Raw genomic sequence first — 23,080 nt, forward strand, 5'->3', positions numbered from 1 at the left:
CCTGAACCGGCCGGCAAAAGGGTCCAATCAGGCCCACTGGATGGCTTTGCAAAGTGTAAAAATTGCAGAGAAGTAATTCATTCCATTTCCAAATTTACCCACTTTAATCTCAGAGAATATCTGAGTTCTTTTTCCGTAAATTTACGACTTTAATCTTAGAAAAGAGTTTTTTTCTCGGAATTTAACCCCTCTCTCCCGGGTCCGTAACATGGCATAACATAACAATGGCCTTAGAACGCTGTCGTAGCAGAAGCAACTTGCGTTTGCCAACATCAAGCTGACAAGAAACTTGAAACTTGTGGCAGATAAAGTTTCTGATCTTTCAGGAGTGGTTTACTGGTCTGGACCACTTGAGATCAAATTAGGGGGATGTGGCCCATGAACTAAAATGAGTTTGACACCCCTGCACTAACGGATGTGATTTAAAATGTAGCAAAGTACAATACTTCAAACAAAACATACTTAAAGGTGCACTATGCGTTCCTGCATGGTTTCAGCGCAATTTCATTTTTGTCTCAAATCTTAGGCATCTCTCCTTGATCCACTAGCTGCCTGCCCCCTGAATACTCTGTGAAAAAGCCCGGTCTCGGGAGACAACACAGGGCTTGTCGAGCTTGCTCTGTTTTGTTTGGAATTCACTTGGAACGTCAACAGAACGTCAAGTCATAGTGCACCTTTAAGTAAAAGTAAAAGTACAGTTCAAATAAAACTTCTTTAAAAAGTAAAAGTACACAAAAAACTTCTCAATGACAGTAACGGGAGTAAATATAAATTGCTGCTTTCCACCTCTGCTGTATGGATATCAAAGGCTCTTAAGCGAGTTGCTCTAATTTGGACAGGATGTGAATAAACTGACTGAGCATATAATGCAAGCGCTCTTCAGATTTCAGAATCTTTATTCACAGAAATGAGGAGAATCAGTTTGTGCAGCTCAGCTCTCAGTCCTTCTGTTTCCCAGAGGAGCCCTGTGCAGCAGACAGAGAAGGACACATTTTCAGTGATTTATATAAAAAAAACTAATACTATATTCATTTCAACACCTCCATACTACACTTAAGCCCCTTTGAGACCTTCACCTTGGTAAATAAATGTGATGGCAATCACCTTTGAATAAGTCAGTGACATTTGTTACACTTCCAATATGGCACAGGTTTGATTGAATGACATCAGCAAATACATAGAGAGAGAGAGAGAAATTAAATGCAGGTTTGGTTCTTTAACTCTCACAAATTCTTCTCATTTCAGATCAGTATATTGAATTGTATTTGCCCTCGTGGGGCTGGAAAAAGGTATGAGTGTTCCAAATTCTCACAACAGTCCTTACTATTCAACAGCTGATGTAGTCAGGTAGAAGAACAGAGCTGGTCACAGTGCTGCCAGTATCTCTCTTGCATGAGCAAACTGTAACTATACTGTAACAGTTCTGCCATGTCCACAAAAAGCCCTAACTAACATTTACATTACAGACACTTTTACTTGACAGTAGGTGAAGCCAGAAATGTTACATATTCTATGTCTGATAGGCGCTTTAATGCACCGTCTAGCCCAACACAGGTTAACTCCCAGCGCGTCAAAAAGTGACGCTTGGTCAGGTGCCTTTGGCGTTTGTTACTGACCCAAAAAGTCTCCTTTAGCGTCTAGCCCTTTGGCGTCATATTAAGATGCACTCGGGACTCTTGGCGTCACTTTTTGACGCTCTGGGGTCATGAAAACGTTTAACTGACATGTGGCACAAGAACTGGACAGTTAGGTTTAGAAAAAGATCGTGGGTGTGATTACAAAATGTATGTTTCAATGATACGCGGTACAATAACGGGACATGAACCCCCAGTCTCCTGGGTGAAAGCACTTTGACTGATCTACCAGAGTCAGTATTTTGACGTTATCTGGACATGATCGCATTCATTTTCAAATTCCCAAAGCCATTTCCTGTGGCAAGTACAATACTTCCACTGGGATTTCTTTGGTACAGGGACAAACCTGAAGCCTCCACACCAGAAACACAACAAAGACTCCGAAGACGCTGCTCTTGGCGATCAAAATGGCGTAGAACAGCTTGGCAGTGTGCGTGATACTCAAATACTTCCCTGCAAAAAAAATGGCTTCATTGTAGTGAATCACGCCTTGATGCTTTGTGATGTGTAGGTTTGCATGAAACTATATTTACCTCTTGTCGGTCCTGCTGGTTCTGACAGGAAAAAAAGTAGATACAGTTTATTAGTATTAGTTAGTTAGTATAGTGCAGAGTTATCCCAACTATTATAAGGTGTAAGCGCAGCACCTAAGCCGTTTTGGGCGCCACCTGAACAAAATGAGGGCAACTAAATTACTTTTCTCAAATCTAATGGTTGTAGTTGGTTCCCAGTGGACTTCTTTAGGATGTTTTGCCTTTAAGCTTTTTGAGTGTAATTTATTCATTATTTGCTCTACCTTTTCCAATGTTTTAGACAGAGATAAGTTTAAAATAATAGTCAATAATGATGTGAAGTTGAATCTTTTTTTGTTGGAAAACGTAACATTTTCCAAATATGTGCACCTAAGTCTTTCACAAACCTAGGGGAAACAATGTAGTGGAGGTTCACATGATAAACATGTCTAGGTTCTTCTGAGTTTCAACTGAACATACCTTTAACGCCTTGGACCCAATCGGAACGGGGAACAGTATAGTTCCCGTTGAAGAAGCTGACGGTGCAGGTGAACGTCTTGCTTGGTGTGAACCAATCACTGTGCGGGACCGTCAGCCTGCTGCTGATGCTGTAATGTTCCCCTCCCCACAGGGCAGCATCGTCGGTCGCCACGCCACGTGTGACATTTACTCCGTCGATCTGCCAGAACACACTCACATGGTCCGGGTAGAAATGGGACGCCACACACACCAAGGTCTTCTTGTGTTTCCTGTCTTTATTGGTTTGACACTCGTTTGGCGAAGGTTGAAGCACTTTCACTTTTGGTGGGGTGATAGTACGGTTTGAGTCTGCAGGGGGGCAAAAGAAACAAATCATTAGAATGGTTCGACATTTTGGGAAATACGCTTACTCTGTTCTGGAGAAGATTCATACCTCATGTCTGTATGGAAAATATGAAGCTAGAGCCAGCAGCCAGTTAGCTTAGCATAAAGACTAGAAACATTGGGAAACAGCTAGCCTCAATCTTTGTACAGTAAAACAAAAAAAACCCGACGCATCGCCACCTTTAAAGTTCACTAATTAACATGGTATATCTCATTTGTGAAAGGCGTACAGAAACTTACGGAAGACGACAAGGGCCACATGTAAAAAATGTATTTGAGTTCCGAGTTTAAAGTCAGAAGGTTTTTTTCAAAGTCAGAATTCCAACTTTATTCCCAGAAATCTGACCTTAAACTCAGAATTCAGACTTTAAACTCAGAACTCAAATACATTTTTCACATGCGGCCCTTAGAAACTAAAGTGTGAAAACAGCAACAACAACAACAACAATTTGCCATTTTACCAGGGGTTATTTGAGAGACTATTTCTAGGCAGAAACCTTTACAAATGCCAGCAACAGTGACAACACTTTGCTTTTTTTTTTAACAAATATGAACAAAAGATTAACAATATATCATGTTAGGTGTTCTTAACATGATATATTGGATATATCTAGTGATCTTTAGAGGTGCTAGTATGTGGATTCTATTAACTTTAGACAAATCAAGGCTAACTAAAGAAGCTAGTTTCTCCCTGATTCCAGTCTTTTCGCTAAGCTAAGATAAGGTAAGCTAGCTAGCTGGCTTCTGGTTCCAGCAATATGTTGACCGTACAGACATCAGAGTGGTATCATCTAACTCTTGGCGAGAAAGAGAATAAGCGTATTTCTTTTCAATCAAATTCCGGGACATATTGTCACTTGTTAACACCAGAATTTAGAGATAAACAATGAGGAGGACACAGGAGAATTTTCTCATGCTAAACATAGATGCCAGACAACATGGTTCTACAAGTTACAGTAGCTTACTCCCATTCAGAGCCGTTATCACTCAATGTCTTCAGATATATTATTGTCTTACCGAGAACTGTTAGCCTAGTTTCCTCTCCGAGATAAGCAGGTTAAGTGGAGCACAACATGACAACAGCTGAACAAAACACTTGCCTATTTTATCGTATGACTCTCATGAATCTCATTTTACTCCACTATGTCTTAGTATGCCATTGTCTTCTAAGATTTGTTCTACTTTAGTAGCTTTGTATTCACTTTATTGAATTTTTCCTTATTTGACAAAAATAAAGAAGGGGCGTCCTCTAAATTCCAAATTCACAGCATTGAGTTTGACGCTGTTTGAGGTCCACCTAACTACAGAGTTACCCAGCAACACAGCTCAAATCTAAGTAATTGCAAGGACATTCAAATCATCATTTTTTCTGCAACCCAAAAAAAAAAAAAAACTTCAGAGATGAATCATTGTGTTATTTTTTCTTACCTAAGACAGTCAGTTTGGTGCCACTACCAAAGTAAGCAGGATTGGAGCTGGTCACATTGACTATATCTATATAGTAAAAACCATCTGCACTAACTGCTGTTAACTGCTTTCTTGCTCTTCACAGAAAGTAAAAAAACTAAACCATTTGTGTGAAGTACTTTCAGTTGGCAATATTACTCTATTGCTGTCCTTTAATTCCTAAAAGTGCCATCACTGCCTATGCCTGTACTACAGCCTGTACTACAGCCTGTAAAGTTGGAAGAAAATGAGTTTCTCTCAACAACAGCTGCAAGATTTGTGAGGATCACACACAGTACTTTTTTTTTTTACACAGGGGAATTCATAAGAAGAAAATCTAATGTGTTACCAAAAACTACAGATTAAACACTTAGTTGATTAGCAGAACTGTTTGGATCGTTTCCAGTTTTTAAAATGTGAGGATTTTTCTGCATTGAGTACTTTTACTTTTAATACTTTAAGTACATTTTCCTGATGATACTGATATACTTTCACTTAAGTAACATTTTCAATGCAGGACTTTTACTTGTGACAGTAGTATTTTTACAGTGAGAACTTTTACTAAAGTAAAGGATCTGAATACTTCTTCTTCCACCACTGTGAAAACCCTCAAACCATACATTGTAGATATTAAACAAGCTAATACATTATGGAATATTTGCCTAAATAAACTGACTTTTCACATATATATCATTTTATATCTTTTTTTCCCCTTTTACTTACCTTAGACAGACATTTTGGTTCTAGACTTAAAGTCAGTCTCTGACTATATACTCACAGAATTGATCTGAACTCACATTGAGAGCAATAATGTGGGCAAAGAGCCAATTCTTTTATTGCTGCGGCAGTTTGCTGTAGAACACGTTAAGACTGAGTAATTAGGAATTAAACAAGACTAACTTGTGCCATAACTGCTATTATCATTTAAAGGGGGGATACCACATTTATTGCCACCAAATAAAATCCCCTAAAAGCCACATATTGCCTATTCCCTCATAAACCAGGTGTGAAAGACGCTCAGTTTGATTTGTTGTTGAAGAGTTTCTTACCTAAGACGGTCAGCTTAGTTCCAGCTCCAAATTGAGCCGCGGAGAATTAACACAGAGCTCTCAGACTGTGACAAAAACGTATCCTACTGCTTTTTGTCTCTGTGCTCCTCTTCAAAATGTTTGCCAACTTTGTCACACTTTGCCGTGTGCAGACATTCGGTGTAATGTTCTGTAGTAGCCTATATAATGAATCAAATCACTCTCTGCTACAGACCACCTTTTGAACACCAACATATGATATTAAGGCATTTCTATGATCATTGAAGTCATTCTTTTCGCAGTTAGAACATGAATCATCACGTGCAAAGTGTCTCTCAGGCTTTGCAGTATCTTTACAGGGAATCACATCTGAACAAAACCATAGTTCTGTGATATTATAATGAACTTAATGTTGATTTCTTACCTAAAACAATTCATCTGGTTCCTCCACAGAACCAAGTCTCATAAGCACTTGGACCGTGCTCAATTTAGTCTAATGGCGATATTACACCAAAAGACTTTTCAAGTGATTTCAGTATCGCAGACAAATTTCCAATATCGCAATGAAATCCTGAGAATCTCAAACGTTTGGTGTAAGGTGGTCATAAAACTCAGTCCCAGTCAGTCTTTTTCCCGTCTTGACGTTCCGACAAAATCAAACGCATTTGATATTATCGTAAGTTTTAAGTCTTGGTTAAAATCTTCTAGCCTGTGACTAAAAACTCAGTGACTTTACGACTTGTACGATTGTTTTTAGATGTGAGATGGTGTCAGACTTTCTGTCTTTTCAAAGTCTTTTCTAGAGTCTATTGTATGGTATGCACCTTTGTCCTGATACTTTCAGTAGGCTATATACTGTATCTGACTTAATTGCTTTCCTTTAATTCCCTGAAAGTGCTGTACAAATGGCTGTACTACAGCCTGTGTTGTTCAGTTGGAAAGACAAATGAGTTTGTCTCAACAACAGCTGAAAGATTTGTAAGGATCACACTGTACATGCAGTATATTTTGCTTCACAGGTCATTTATTAGAAGAAAATCCAATGTCTTACTTACCAAGAACAGTCAGTTTTGTGCCTGGGCCGAAACGGGCATCGTAATAATAGTCACAATGCGTGTGCTTGATATCATAAACCACTAGACTAGAACTACAAAGGCATAAAGGAAAAAAAAAAACATACCAACCTCCAGTTTTGGTGCAATTGAACCAAAGGCATATTTCCTTATTCAATCCTAATTAACCTAAACCAGTTTTGTTCCAGTTCCAAAGTATTCCCTTGTTTAGATTATCACAGTATATAAATACTGAGCAAGAATCTGTTCTGTTCATTCTCTAACAAATCCTCTCAGGACCCTTTGCATGTTTTGGAAATTTGTTTTATATTCTGAGAACCTTAAGATATTTCCAATATCCCGCAATACAATATTAAGCTGAAACATTTAGTTAACAGGTTTTTGTTGGGATCAGAATCTTCCCAAGTCAGGTAGTCTATCGGACAGTTAGTCAGTCAGACAGTTTTTCCTTTACTGTTTTGTGATGCATTGAAGCTGTGAGAGCGCTGACTTACCCAGAACAGTGAGTTTAGTTCCATATCCAAAGGAAGCTTCAGCTCCAGTGTCTGTGTGACTACATCCACCGAAAAGTGACAAAACTGCCCATCACTGGCGCTATGAAACAGGCTAATGATCTATGATATGACTGCAGTTTCAGCATAGAAAATGAGCATTACAACATCCAAGTTTGCTGTTGCAGTTTCTTTAGAAGGAGTGGAAAAAAACCCACATTCTGTGGATTTTTTCATTTTATTTAGTTAGTTTCCCCACTGAAAATTAGTTTTTGTACAACGTCAGAATAGTGAGGCATTCGGTCTGTTTTCAGAAAATGTATGTTTTGAATCTGTGCCAAGTGTCTCAGTTAACTTGTAGCGCTCCACTTGAAGCATGTTCAACAGAGGAGGTTTTTGTACAGCGGCTCTATTGGATTGTATCACCGTGGCCCCCTGTCCTCACAGTGAAACAGCATTACACAAAAACCTGACTTCTCTTTGCTTGTGTCGGCTTTCCTTCCCCCACCCGGTGGATCCGTATCTCAGCCTCCATCTTTCTGAATCTGACTGATGGCTGGGGGGTGGGGGGAGCTCCATGCACCCTGACTGCTGCTATTTCTGTGACAGCTAAGAAAAGAAGCAAGCAGGAAAAGAGAACTTTGTGTTTCTGAATGCTGCACAGGGGAAGTGACATCTTTACTGGTCACACATTTTTTATCCCACCCAGTTTCAACTGACATAATCTTCTCTCGGGGGTGGAAGAAGTATTCAGATCCTTACCTTGAGTAAAAGTACTAATACCACACATTTACTCAAGCACTGTACTTAAGTACGTATTTTAGGGTACTTGTACTTTACTTTTCATGCCACTTTCTACTTCTACTCCACTACATTTCAGAGAGAAATATTGTACTTTTTACTCCACTACATTCATCTGACAGTTTTAGTTACTAGTTAATGTGCAAATTAAGATTTTTGCACACAAAACACATGTAGTTTATGAAATATGTTTTATTATAAATTAAACTACCTAACAATAAATAGTCCTACAAGTAGAGCTGAAATGATTAGACAAAAAAAAACCAGTTTTGATTGTTTCCAAGTTTTTAAAATGTGAGGATTTTTCTGCATTGAGTACTTTTAATTTCAATACTTTAAGTACATTTTCCTGATGATACTAAGGCCGCTTTCACACCTATAGTTCGGTGGACTCGGAGCGATTGGTTCATTTGGTTCGGTTTGCGTTCACGCTGCACTTCAAACGCACCAAACACTGTAAACAACACGGTTGAGACGGTCGCTTGTTTATTGGTCAGAATATCCGAAACTCACCAACACTTCTGGTCTCAGAAATAATGGAGCAACACCAAATTCATGACGTCTTGGGTTTTTTGGTTCTGCCTTAGTGTTTCTAATATTTTAGAAGAAGGTGAACAATGACGAGTGCAACACCAGTGATGCTAATGTCAGCAAGGCATTCCAAGAGTAGTGGGTGAGAGATGGTTTCAAAGGCAGCAGTAAGGTCATGGAGGAGGTCATTGCTGATTTTAACCAGGGCTGTTTCAGTACTGTGTTTAAGGTGGAAACCAGATTGGAAGGGTTCATGGAGGTTGTTTGAGGTGGGACTAAAGTTGAGCAGCAACCACCCTCTCAAGAGATTTTGAAATTAATGGGAGGTTGGAAATGGGCCTGTATTGGTTCACGTCAATTGGATCAGCACCGGGGTTTTTTAAGGATGGGTGTGATTGCAGCCATTTTTAGGATGGGGGTGTCATGACCTGGCTCAAACGGTCATAACAAAGAGGGCGATGACACCATGTTAAATGTTTAACAATACTTTATTAAATCAAATTGAACCAAATTAGACCAAATTAACTATATACAGAATGGGATGTGGAAATCAGTTAAGTCAGTGGTGTAGGGGGTGCATAAGTGAAAGATGTGAGTGTGTGTTGGTGTTGTGAAGTGTAAACTCAGCAGAAGGCAAACCTAGGACAACATAACCAAACATAACCAAACCTTGGTGTACCTGTGGAGACAGCAGAGAGAGACAGAGGATACTGCAGCTTAAGAAGCCTCAGCACACCAGACCCAGGTGAGCTGAGTTACTTTAATTAGTAACCTGCAAACAGGAGACACAAGTTAGAACACACCTCCACAATGTAGACAGCAAAAAACACTCAGATGACACCAAAGGGGCATCACAGGGCTACAGATCCAGTGGTGAGGGAGGAGTATATTATTTTTGTGATGATGGGGAAAATGGATGGCAGACAAAGCTTTGACGAGGGTAGTGGGGAGGGGATCAAGCTAACAGGTAGTGGATTTGGCTTTACGGATAAGCTCGGAGATGGTATATTCCGTTGCTGGGGTGAAGTTGGAGAGGGAGCTGGCTTGGGGTAACCATCTAAGGTGGGTCCACTGGGGAGGTGCATGAGGTGACCAACTGTTGGTGAATAGTGCTGATTTTGGTGTCAAAGATTTGCAGAAAAGCAGTACAGGGACCAGTGGAAATATTTTGGGGGAGTGTTCTAGGAGGCAGAAGTAGGTGGCTGACTCTTGAGAAGAGGGCTCTGGAGTTGCCTTTTCCAGAATGGATGAGGTTGGAATATAACATTACATTACATGTCATTTAGCTGACGCTTTTATCCAAAGCGACTTACAATTGCTATATATGTCAGAGGCCACAGACCTCTGGAGCAACTAGGGGTTAAGTGTCTTGCTCAGGGACACATTGGTTGATGCATCGCAGTGGGATTCAAACCCAGGACTCCCACACCAAACGTATGTGTCATATCCACTGCGCCATCACCACCCCGTGATGAATAGAATAGAAGGAGGATTTGGCTGGGGAGAGGCTATTTTTGTAATGGCATAGATGTTTAGCGTATAGTTGGGCATTCACTGTGAGTCCTGTCTTTTTGTATAGATGCTTAAGATGAAGACCAGTGGTTTCGAGCTGTCAAGGTCAGCGGTGTACCAAGGAGCAGTACGGGCAAAGGATATCTTTCGGGGGGGCCAAGGCATCAAGGGAAGTGGAGAGACAGTCATTGTAGTGGTTCACCAAATCAGCAGGGGAGGAGGATGCTGGAGGGCTGGGGTGGAAATTGACAAGAGTGATGAGATCTGTAGAGTTGATGTGTTTAACCTTCCTGAATGAGATGGTCCACTGCTCTTTTACTTTAAATATGGGGGTGTGAACTTCAAAAAGCAAAACCTTGTGGTCAGAGACGGGGAACTCAGCACCAGCAAGGTTATACGGAGTGATGTCAGTACAGCAGACCAAGTCCAACTTGACCTTTGTTGTGAGTTGGGAAATTAACATGCTGTGTGATACGAAGACAGTCAGGGAGTGAGGTGAAGTCATTGACAAGAACACTGACTGTAATTGACAGTAGGGTTAGAGCGATTGGGGATGGGCTCAGTGGACCAGAAGGAGTGGATGTTAGTGTTTCTGTTTTGAGTGTATTTAAAGTGCCGACGGGATCCATGATGTACATATCTTGGTCGCTGGAGAATATCATGATGGACAAGCAGAGCAGGAGGGGCCCTGAAGAGGGACCAGGATAGAGTTGGTTTGAATACATGATATGCTAATTAGCAAATGTAAATGAACAAGTGGTTAAACTGCATCCCATCAGTGTAAGGATTTAAAATATATTTGTGTAATTATTACATTATCATCAGTGTCAGTAGTGCTGGAGGTACTTGCCGAAAATTCGACAGAAAAACTGGGGGAGCTAGCATCCAATCACAAGTACATGTCAAAGTAAAGACAAAGATTCTCTATCTTAAGAAAGCACATTACACGCTGCGCCAATGGTATATAAATAGGTATATATTTCCTGTCTACTAAATGGGCGTAGCCTCGTTTGGAAGTGTAGTGAACCTCTATGGATCGAGGAAAGGTTATAGGTTATATTTGCATAATTTATTAATATATTCAGCTAAAAGCCATATTTATATACAAAAATTGCTGGGGATGTTGTCCCTGTGTTGCCAGATCTTGCTAGAGTTTGGTCCTGAGACAGAAACAGGTCTCAAACAAAGTTAATTTTCTCCTTATTTTTGTGTCTGTCTTTTTCTAAATGCCATTTAGGTGTCAGAATGTTCTGGAGATATGTGGCTTGTGAAAAAATGGGTCCTATATTTACTTTGGTGACTATGGGGTGAAAGAATCTATCATAATCTGTGTTCATGTTTACTTCTCCCGTTGGAATCAATACACTCAGGACCTGCCGCTAGTCCACTTAAGAGGCTTGGCCGTGGCGAAACCCACGTGACACAGATACAGGAGAGTACTCTTGTTGGGGTGTCTCGGTTGTAAAACTGCTCTGGTAAACAGTAATAGCAAACCACAGGACAGTAGGGCAAGATAAAATAAGGCTTTTTATCGGAGTGTCACATCTCTGGAGCTTAGCCCTCCCGTGGCCGTAGACATACTTTAATCCAGATGATGATTGGTATGATGAGATAAGAAATCATGTAAAGTGTCATGAACAAGCTGAAATATCTGCCTAACTGTTTGAGTATGAAGACATGAAGATCATCCAACCTGTCTGATAGAAAAGGACTAAAACTCTGCCTGTCTTTCTGCCATTACTTCTTCAGCTCCTCCCACTATTTGGCTGACTCTTCAGTGTGCCTGTTGATGTGGTTTGCTCCAGGTGCACAGGGTGACATGAGGGTTTTTGTAGGGGTATTTGGGGTTTTTCTATCATTGTGCGACTGTATGCTGCACAGAAATAATGCCCGCTGTCTTCGGGATGCCTCAGTTTGAGAAAATGAAGGAATGCTTCCTGCTCACCATTTCCACTCACTTTAAAGCTACCCTGAAAGGGGTTTTCAACCATTTGAACTGATGTATAAATTGTTGAACCGACAAGCTTTAAAGAAGAGTCTCCTTGCGAGTGATGATACCACAGAATGGTGTCATAGTTGTTGATGCTGTGTTTGCAGGTCAGTTTGACTGTATCGTTTATCTCCCCCAGCAGATCGACTGGAGTCTGATGAACATTGTTCCTTTGACTTGGCGATATTCCTGCAGAAATGAACAAAACATGATGAAAGTAAATTTAAATGAATCAAAAGCAAGTTGAAGCAAAAACGAATACCTTAATGTACCTTTGATCCAGAAGAGTGGGATCATAACTGTAATTAAAGCACTGTGCATGTTGAGAACTATTTACTGTGTCTGTCTCAAGCAGGAAATGGAAGTGATATGGCGCATCACATGAAGGAGAAGATAAAGACGTTTTATGTCAGAGGCAGATATGTGCCTGATATGCTGTGTTTGTCCCTGGCCCACTCAAGTCCAAATGGCTCTTGTATCACACCTCATATGGTGACAGGAAAGGACAAATTATATAATTTTGACTCTCCTGTTTAGAATTAATTATTTGGATAACCTTCAAAAATAAGACCAGAAGTCACTGCAACAGATATTGTGGGACATCTAAGCAGCAAAACAAAAACTGTAGTTATAAACTTGACAGAGGAAACAGAATTAAAGTTTAAGCTTCTGAAATAACCCATTAAGTTACACTGCTGACTGCTCTGCTATGTTTACCATTTTAGAGAATGATTCTTCAGAGCTTTCCTTTACCCTATGAGGTTTTCCATCGGGCTCAAGAAAAAGTGGTTAGTAAAAGTAATTTTAAGTAATTTTAGTAGTTTTTAAGTTAAAATGTAAAGGTGGCATTAGGAGGAAAATTCAAAGAGTTTATCCCCCTTGGGGCATGGATGTACTCATAAGTTTTCAGGACAATCTGCCTATTAGAGAATATTCAGCTGTGTGCAAATTTGACATCTCGGTCTCAGGGTGACACTGGGTAAAAGCTCATGAAATGGCCTTACAAGAAAGGATTCATCCTCTGTAGACCATGAGAATGCACAGTGCATTTCATGGCAATCCGATTTGATTTCAGTTTTACTGGTGGGAATGTTGAAACCAAGGTGGCATTGGGAGAATCCAAAACCATTAAGGCTCATTCTGGTGTTGAACAAAACTCTCAACTTTATAGGTCTAGGGAGAGATTATGATTAGGATTAGGGGTAAGTGCTAACCTAAAGGATTACTTCAAGTTTTTTTTAACCTGGATCCTATTTAAGTCCGTTCTTCTGCTGTACCGTCCATCCACCCCGACCTCCTGCATACACAAACTTTGTCGCTCTATGACAACGTCACCCAACTTCTTCCTTTGCTCCTAACAAAATGACTGCGGCCACTAGAGGGCGCTGTCACCTAAACACTTGAACGAAAACTGTATATTTCATTTTGGGAGACTTGCTGATTTTATTCTTCTTGGGATGAAAGTCTCACTTAATCTCAACAATGTGTGCAGCCGCTCCCTCTCTTCTGCACAGGTCCTTTTTGGATTATATAATTTATATGAGGTGTATAACTCTCATTCTTCTGGCCAAAATACCAGATAATTATCTGTATGTTTAACAACTAGACATGCGAGTGCAGCATGATGATTGATTGCTTTGCGCTGAGTGAGTCACACTCTTTAACCACTCACACATTAGCCAATCATGAGCATTTGGAGTGCTTTTCTACTATTTTTTCTGTTTTTGCTTTTGTATGTGGTATATCTTTAACCAGAGCATGGATCTATGGATGGCTATGTTGGTGTTTCGGTCTGTCAGTCCACCACTTTGGTCCAGACTGAGATATCCCAACAACCATTGGATTGATTGCCGTGAAATTTAGCAGAGACATTCAGGGTTTTCCCCTGACTTCACCTCTAGCACTTGACTAAACCTCGAGTTCAGAGACTTGTGAACAAGTCTGGGATGACCCCACAAAAAAGCCATGAAGAGCAGCTTCTGAGTGGACCTGGTGGGGAGATTGTTTTGTCAACCTTTGATTTGTTCCTTTTTCCTGGACTTGGTTGTGAGACTTATAGTGCGTTCCGTTTGTACGCGGAACCTGGATTTTCCGAGCTCGGAATTCGGGCAACCACAGAGTACCCCAAGCTAAAAATTCAACATGGCTGCTCCGTGCATCAACAGTTGTAAAAGCTGTAGTTACATACAGTTTATTAGCACTTCTGTGTTATTCGTGTCGTACACGCAGCGCTGTGCATATTCTATCTGTGGACATGTTGATACGTTGTTTGTATGCACAGAAACAGCGTAATGGCATTGCTAACAATGGCTAACCAGGCTGGAGCTAATTAAAACAATGAAAATCCCACTTGGAAATGGAACGCATTCAACTTGGGTGTGACGTCATTCCCAGCTTCGGCTTCCGAGTTCCGAGGTAAATGGAACACACTATAAAACCTGATTCATGAAGCCAAATGCACATGTCAACCAGCTAGTAATGAACCCCCCCTCCTGTAAAAATAGTCATCCATGTTGCTGCTTTGATCCTTCTATTTGTTAAGCTCAAGGTGCTCTGTTCCTCATTGAGGTAGAATCAGGCATTGTGCCAATCTTTATCTATGTGTAGTTTTTGTGCAGCTTGACTGGTATCTGCAACGCTGTGTGTGCACTGACACCACAGAGATACACTCCGTCATCACCTGGTTTCACATTTTTCACCGTGAAAGATCCGCTCTCAATCACCGTCTTGCTGGCTGAGTATTTGTCCTGGCTAAAGTTCCCAAAGTCAGGCTTCTTGTATGGCACCGTGTGGACGATGAGCTCCATACTCTGCCCTGGTAACTGCTGGAACCAGTACATGTTATAGAAGGCGCCCGGCAGGGTGTGACTGCAGTCCATCTGAGCAGACTGACCCCTCTGCACCAGTAAACCTGGAGTTTGTTGGACTCCCTTACAGCCTACACCTGGAATCAAGCAAGAACACCAAGCTGAGATTTAAAATGAAGCTCCCTTTTTGGATATACATTATTATAATTATTTGCAAATAACAGATTATAAACCATATTTTGGGTTTTTGAGTCACATAAAGCCTTTAGGGTAAAACTACCTGCAGTACAGAGCAGACAAACCGTGCAGATGATGAGAGCTGAGATCATTTTGATCCACTCGACACACAGACGTCTCTCACAGTGAGACAGCAGCTGATGGGATGAGACTTGAGGCCTTTCATACTACTCGCTACCGTAGTCACTCTTAGTGTTACGTCATCTTCAAACCCCGTGTAGCTGCTGCTCTCCCTGGTGCGTTCTACAAACACACTTTTTTCGTCGCTTCAGACGCTGACAGCCACTGTCCAAACGTCCGTATTTTACGAGTTCGGAGTGAGAACCGGTTGGCCCCTGAAAAACACCCACATAAGTTGTTTGTTCAAGCAGCAATTATGACCTATATATACATTTGTAGTGACAGTGCCCCCCTAGTGGCCCTAGTAGTTATGACAGGAGCAAAGCAGGTAGTAAGGTGACAAAGTATAAGAGGGGGGAGTCTCACTGAATGGCCCATTTGTGTGACATCCTGTTGTGTTCTTTAACCTCCCAACATAGCACAAGCAAACTTTATATTTCACAGTTACTGTTTTCCATCAGGTCGTTTATGGATCTCAACGTTTCCGACCGCCCTTGAAGGCAGCTTTATTACACAGGACAAGTAATAGAGAAAGAAAAGAGACGAGCGAGACATAGTGAGTGCATTGTTGTTGCAGGAAACATTCAGCTTTTACACAAACTCCTGGGCAGTTCAGTTTGGTGTTTTACAACTTTTTTGTGGCAGCGATAGAGGCAGTGATGTTTCCTGTTTCCTGTACGGGACTCTTACACCGTTCGGCTGAGAACGTGTGATCTCCGGTTACATGATTGGCCACCGGAGGGTGATGTGGGGTTGATTTTCTCCAAAAGTAGAGTCGGTCTCAATTTTTCACCGCAGGCCTGCTGTGGTTTTTTTGAGCGTCCCCCCTGCAGCAACCCCCTGCCGCAGCCTAAACACACTACTTCACAATGAATTAAAAGACCTGCCTTTTTGCCGCATCGTGGGACGGCCGATGCAGGCTGTCTGAACGCGGCCCAACTCCAGCTGATTGCAGGGTGTTGGGTGACAAACTGGCTGTGAACTGTGGGCAGAAAAAACTTAAAACTAAAATTGCAAAAATAGTTTGAAAAATATTTATGAATTTGCACATAAAAATAACAACGAACTTCTATTATACACTGTAGAGGCTAAACCCAAGCTTTAAAATCCTGAGGTGCTATTCCACAGGTAGAGTAATTGACACACTTTTTACCTTTTTGATCAATGAAAGTCCAAGTCATATTTGCAGTTAAAACCTTTGGTTCCATTTATTTCCATGATCTTAGTTGGGTTTCCAGACAAATCACTGCTTGTATGCCTGTGTACGGTTGTGGTGTTGGTGTGCGTGTGTTCGTGTGGTCAAAAACTGTATGTGCTTCTGGGTTGCACCTGAGGAACCAAAGATTGGTTCCTATTTATACCAAGGGCACTAATTGGCTCTTACATACCCTATACCAATAACAACTGAGATATGATTGAAAAGTTGAGTAACCCTAGTGATCATTTCAAATTAAATCACTACATAGCCAAGATAGATCAACTCAATGTGATGCTGGTAAAGGATTGTAAAGGATTGTGGGAGGTTGAATACTACTGTATGTTGTGTGAGCCACGCACCGGGTGTCAGGCTTTATGGTTGAAGTGTACTTTTTTTATCCAGACTATAATACTCCAATAATGAGTAAAAAAGATGAGAAAAAATCCAAATAGACCCATTTGTGATTTAGAAGGGTACTTCTGTGTAAGGAAAATGACTGTAAACACCAATCACAGATCATAGAGCAGATTGGAATCCATTATATTTTAGAGCTGGAGTCTCTGAGACTTTTTGTGACCAAGATTTTCTTGCTTTTTCATTTTTCATTCAATTTTGGGGTTAACAATGTATGACGAAGTAAAATCATTAAAAATACATAGTCCAAAATGAATAGACATTAGTCTCCTTTCTCATCAAAAGTTGTAAGAAATCAACATAAATGAAGATGAAGTACAAAAGTACAGATAAATAAAGCATGCATCTTGAATTCTGAGACATTATGTAGACATATTAGACACACATATATATATATATATATATATATATATATATATATATATATATATATATATATATATATATATATATATAACCTCCATCAACTTGGTGGACCAATCACAACAGACTGGGCCAGGTGACCAATCAGAGCAGACTGGGCTTTTCAGGAAGGTGGGCCAAGAGCTCAGACAGAGTGTTTCAGGCAGAGGTGCTGCTGCAATGGGGAGTATGAGAAACATAATATGTTTTCTTTTTTAACATCAAAGCATGTAAATCTATTCTAGTAGAGCCTAAGAGTACAAATATGACACTGAAAAGGAGCATAGTAGGGGCTCTTTAATCAAATTATAATTCAGTGTTACACCATAAACTAGAATTTCAAACTTGACACCAACATAACACTACCCTGGTATAATTTGTTACTCAAAGTATTTCATGGACTTAGAAAATTCATAGTGTAAATAGACATAAATTAAGTGACTTTGTCTGCAGACATCTTGATGTCATCACACATGTACTCATCGATCATTCGTATATAGAACACAGGTGGAACTCTTTGGAGAGAAACACTACACCCCATTGGATAATAAAAGCATTGCATCAAACCTGTGTGATATTATCAGTGTTTTCTGCCTATGTGGTTAGAGCAGGTGAATATTGTGCTGTGTTTGAGGGTTTTTGTTAAAGACGGAGGGTTTATGCAGCAGCATGCATCACCGGCAGCACAGAAATACATTACACAGCCCTCGGCTCCGCTCACTGTTTGAAGGGATGACAGACTTTTCCCATCCCCGCTCACATTATACAGCTCTTTGAATTGAAAAAACTTTGGAGTGGCTGCAGTTAATCAAGATGTTTTCCCCACTATCTCTGAACATGGCAGGGGGATCCTGATGAACACTTTTACTGGATAGCTCTGCAGAAGCACAGTAAAAACATACAGAGTTAGTGGAGATAAAAAAGTAAATTGTTGGGTTTTTTATGACCTGTGAATTCGTGGTACATTACCTGCTACACAGAGCCGCAGAGCAACTAACTGTAAGAGCACTCGGGTGGTCATGTTTCTGCAGGTAAAAGCAAAAGGAGAATGAAGAGTGCAAACTGAACTGAGTTGTTTAGAAGGAAGGAAAGGGTGGGTTGCAGGGGTGATTCCAAGATTAAGGGGGGTGGCACAGGGGGGATTTTATCAGAATACAGCATAGGAAATCTGCTTAGAGATAAAGGAAACATTGCATAGGAAAGAACAACACAATGTAATTTTGTGAAATAAAACACATTCATTATTAATTTAACTTGGGTTTTTCAACAAATTCTGTATTTTTCAGATAATAGGAAACAGAACCGAAATAAAGTGCAATACACAATTTATTTCTTATAGCAACAAGTGCTCTACAGTGAGTTCAATATTATGTTATCAAATGGAAATGCAGCAATTGGTTGAACAGGCAGCAAAGTTACAGTACTCTGAAATATGGAAATCAAATCTATCAGATTGACAGCACCCTAGCCCAATGGATTGGGGGCGCACCAGGAAGGGCCACTCATATTTCAGCAGGTGCCAGCCCGGGCCCCCCCTCTTGACCTGCCCCTGGTGGGTTGACACTGTGGGACGCCAGAGGGGTGGAATGACCCCCAGAAATCTGATTGGCCACTATTTCAGGGATGTTGTTGTAAACTAAAATGGAAACAAAATAAGCAGCGAGTCATATTTTTATAAACTGAAACTAAACAACTCAAACTAAACTGGAACTACATTGCCAGTCTAACATATAGATATAGATCTATAGATCAGGAGTTCAAGAGATAAATTGAACGGACTTGACATGAGATGGCGCTGTGCCCCAATTGCTTTGCATCAAGCACTCGTATCTAACAGACGTTTATCTTCAGTCCTTTTTTAATCTGCCAGACTGGTAAGATGTTGCACACAGATTCGTCGTTTTGCCATTTCTATTATATTTGGAATAATACGCTGTCCATGGCCGTCCTCAGGAATCCTGTGGTCCATCAGAGCTATTAATACATTTTTTTATTTGAAGCAATACAGTGTCCTCTGATTAATCCTAATATTTTGTTTTCTGGTGTCAAAGGTATATTAAGTAAAGTGTCCGGTTTTGCTGCTTACATTCAATTCTAGTTAAAGACAATAGAGGAGCATACCCATTCAGCCTCTTTTTTTCTTATACCAAACAGCTATTTTGTATATAATTGTTTCTGTATTTATTGTTTATTTCTTATTAATGTTTAATATGTTTGTTTGTTTGTGTATGTATGCACCAATCACCAAGGGAAATTCCACGTACTGTGGCAATGAAGTCCTTTCTGATTCTGATTATTGTTTACATGGTAGCAGATATACATTGTAATTAGCCCACTTTGATAAATGTAATAATACATCGAAAATAAGAGTAATTTAGTTTAAGTTCTTTGTTTGTTTTGACTGACCAAGCTAAGGTGATGCAATGTCATCCTAAGTACAGTATGTATGTATGTATGTATGTATGTATAGATATATGTGTGAATAAGTACAAGCAAATGTGTGTGTATTTTTCTGTAACCTCTGACGTACTGTCTGTGTGTTGTGTGTTTGTGTGAGTTGTATTGGTATTTGTTTTGTTTTCTATTTCGAAATAATAAATTCAAGCGGCAGTGATAAAGGAGAAACATTTAATTGTACTATAAATCAGGGGTTCCCAACCCTTTTTTGGTCTGAGGTACCCCCACAGCCCTGTCAGATGAACACACACACCCCTTCATCAATTCCCAATCTATGGTCCAAATGTACAACAGTGTACTGTATATGTGTATGTGTTAGTGGTTAGTTAGATAGTTGTGTAAGTGGACAGAGTGTTGATGATGATGATGATGATGATGATGAAGATAGGGTGACATCAATAATAAAAATAATAATAATACATTTATTTTATATAGCGCTTTAAAAGGTACTCAAAGGCACTTTACAATGTAAAAACAATTAACCGTGCATAGTGTATTGGTAGTGTTGATTAAGTAGATAGGGGGATGATATGTCTGACGTATAATGTATGTTTGCCATACTGTCAACTGCTGTGTATTGTGTGTGCTTTTTATACATGTTTCTATGTTTTTTCAATGTTTTATACCTTATGCCTGGCTGCTGTGACACAAACTGCCCTCTGGGACAAATACTTATTGATTGATTGATATAACACTATTTATTTTATAAAAGTGGATTTTTTTTCTCACTTGTTGAAATGTCAATATTTAGATTGTTAAATGTTTCAACGATTGGTCGATTACTTTTAGCTAATTATTTGGTCAGCAGGCCTGCTTTTAGCTAACCCTTTCAGCTGCTTATGCAATACTTTTAGGTACATATTTCAACGGAGTAGCCATAGCTTTTTATTTCTCCCATTTATTAATTACTTTGCACTAACTGCCTGTTTAAACTTCTGTGCTCACTTGCTAACTAGTTTTCATGCACTCTCGCATAACTGCAGCGTGTAGTTCAGGTGTTACAACGGCTATATTATTTAAACCCTCATGTTGCCCTTGGGTCAAATTTGAACCGTTTTCAATGTTTCTATATCAAAAATATGGCTTCCTTTCAACCAAATTGTCCAAAAATAACATGGATGGTTCCATACACGAAACAGGCTGTGATCATCCATCTACATATGTTCCTCTGATCTTAACTAGTAGTCAAAAATAATTCATAATTTCTGGGTTTTTAATCTCAATAATTAGTTATAATTTAATTTGAATTGGGTTTATTGACCATGAATTCCAAAAATAAGTGTAAAACTAGTTGAAATAAGTTGGCTAAGAAGATGTAACATAAAAGAAGTGGGTGATCATTTATACGTTATGCTTTATTAACAGGCAAAACAGACTGGGTCCATTTTGACGGGAAGACAACACAAGTGTTAATCAAATCATAATTTCTGTTTTTTTCAAATTGCACTACTCCACAATATTCTAATTCCCCTCTGGCAACAACATAATTACTTATTGCTGATGGCTATTTAAAGTCACAAATGGTAGTTATATTTCATATCAGAGTTGTGGATTTGGCATTATGTTGGTTAAAACAGAAAGTCGCAGGGATTACTGCTCATCAACTACAACTTCCTGTGGCAGGCAGTAGTTAGACGCAGGTGTGCTCCTTTGTCTTCAGAGTGGATTTAGAGACTGTTAGTCAGGAAAGGTTTTTGTAGAGAAGAGAAGGCGACTGATTCACTGTGCATATATTGCAGCACAGTAATACATGCCGCTGTCTTCTGGGTGTCGGAGGTTTAGAACATGAAGTTCAGCTCTGTTTGAGCCATCTCCAGTCACTTTGAAACTACGATTACTGAATGGCTTTTCAACGGTTGGGCTACTGTAGAAAACATATCCGATCAATTTGAGTTCAGAGTCCCCCATCGACTGCTGGTACCACAATATCGTATCGCATGAACTGATTGAATGGCTGCAGCCGATTGTTGCAGAATCGTGAAGACGTCCCAAGATGGCTGCCGGAACCTGGAAGACTTCCTTACACAGTGACAGACCTGTGTTTAAAAAGAGAGAAAAGATAAAGTTGATGAAAAACAGAGGTGGTTTTCAAAAATCATTTTGTTGCAAAGGTAAGGATTTGAACGTTAACCCACCGGAGACGCAGAGGAGCAAGGGAGTGATGCTGCTTCTGATTCTGACTTACTTCCTGTGTCTGTGTCGCTGCACAGGCACACTGAACACACACTTTGGAGGACTTCAACAACTTTATTTCGTCGCCTGAAGGCAATTGGAGATTCAGTATACAGTGTTAGTTCTTCCTGCATTGCTCCTCTTTTGCTAGAGCTACAGTAATAAAAAAAGAGCTAGAGTAATAAAAAAGATAAAATTGTTTATAAGTTCAATTTTCTGCACAGTCATCTTAGAAAACAGATGGATGCCACTTTCTTATCATTTTTTTTCTTTCACAAGTTATGTCCTTTATATTTAAATAAAAACTGTGTAGTAAAAAGGTACATTACTATGTAAGTATTTGCAATTGTTTACCATAAAAAAATGATGACAATCACGTAGAATAGTATGTTGAAAAAACAAAAAAAAACTAAAAGTACAGTATGTCATGAGAGTCAATAAAAAGTAATTTTCATTGTTTACATTTTTCATTGTTGAAAAAAGTCATAGAATATTATGTCCAAAAAATCAAAGTATGTCCAAAAAAGTCATGAAAAGTCAGAGAGTACAGTATGTCGACAAAAGTCATAGTATAGTATGTAAAAAAGTGTTTAAAAAATTATAGTATGTTAACAAAAGGCATTGTATAGTATGTCTAAAGAAATGATGAAGGTCATAGTATAGTATGTCGAAAAAAGTCACAAAAAAAAAAGTGAAAAAAAGTCACTGTATGGTATATAAAAAAGCCATAGTATAGTATGTCGAAAAAAGCCATAGTATAGTATGTCGAAAAAAATGAGAAAAGCCATAGTATATAGTATGTTGAAAAAAGTGTTAAAAAAGGCACTGTATAGTATGTCTAAAAAATGATAAAGAAGTCATGGTATTGTATATCGAAAAAAGTAATGAAACTTCATTGTATCGTATGCGGATGAAAAGTGATGAAAAAGTCATAGTATGTCGAAAAAAGTGATAAAAAGTCATAGAATCAGGAGTCGAAAAGAGTAATAAAAAGCCATAGTATAGTATATCAAAAAAGTCATAGTATAGTATGTCGAAAAAAGTTTTATAAAAGCCATAGTAAGGTATGTCGAAAAAAGTAATAAAAAGCCATAGTATTGTATATATTAAAAAAGTGATAAAAAATACATGCTATAGTATGTTGAAAAAACTAATGAAAAGCCATAGTATAGAATATTAAAAAAAATGATAAAAAAGACATAGTATAGTTTGTCGAAAAAAGTGTTATAAAAGCCAATGTATGGTATGTCGAAAAAAGACATAGCATAGCAGGTGGAAAAAAGAATAAAAAAGATATAGTGTAGTATGTCGAAGAAAGTAATAAAAAGCCATAGTATAGTATATTAAAAAAAGTGATGAAAAAGACGTAGTATAGTATGTCGAAAAAAGTG

General features: G+C 39.3%; 1 protein-coding gene and 1 gene segment (V, D, J or C); both read right to left on the reverse strand.

Annotated features, from left to right (window-relative positions):
• Positions 1–878: 878 nt before the first annotated feature.
• LOC116045014 lies at positions 879–10,355 on the reverse strand. The gene is made up of 8 exons (XM_036008293.1): positions 10,011–10,355; positions 9,050–9,059; positions 7,523–7,657; positions 6,540–6,716; positions 2,627–2,974; positions 2,168–2,188; positions 1,981–2,087; positions 879–965 (listed from the first exon to the last, which is right to left on the reverse strand). The coding sequence occupies exons 1-8, from the start codon at positions 10,353–10,355 to the stop codon at positions 939–941; spliced, it is 1,170 nt and encodes a 389-aa protein (XP_035864186.1). The 3' UTR covers positions 879–938.
• Positions 10,356–11,578: 1,223 nt separating this feature from the next.
• LOC118493748 lies at positions 11,579–12,235 on the reverse strand. The segment is given in 2 exon segments: positions 11,579–12,071; positions 12,155–12,235. Coding segments are annotated over 2 exon segments (483 nt in total).
• Between the last annotated feature and the right edge of the window lie 10,845 nt (positions 12,236–23,080).

This window comes from Sander lucioperca, chromosome 2, assembly GCF_008315115.2.
Source record: "Sander lucioperca isolate FBNREF2018 chromosome 2, SLUC_FBN_1.2, whole genome shotgun sequence".
Taxonomy (NCBI): domain Eukaryota; kingdom Metazoa; phylum Chordata; class Actinopteri; order Perciformes; family Percidae; genus Sander; species Sander lucioperca.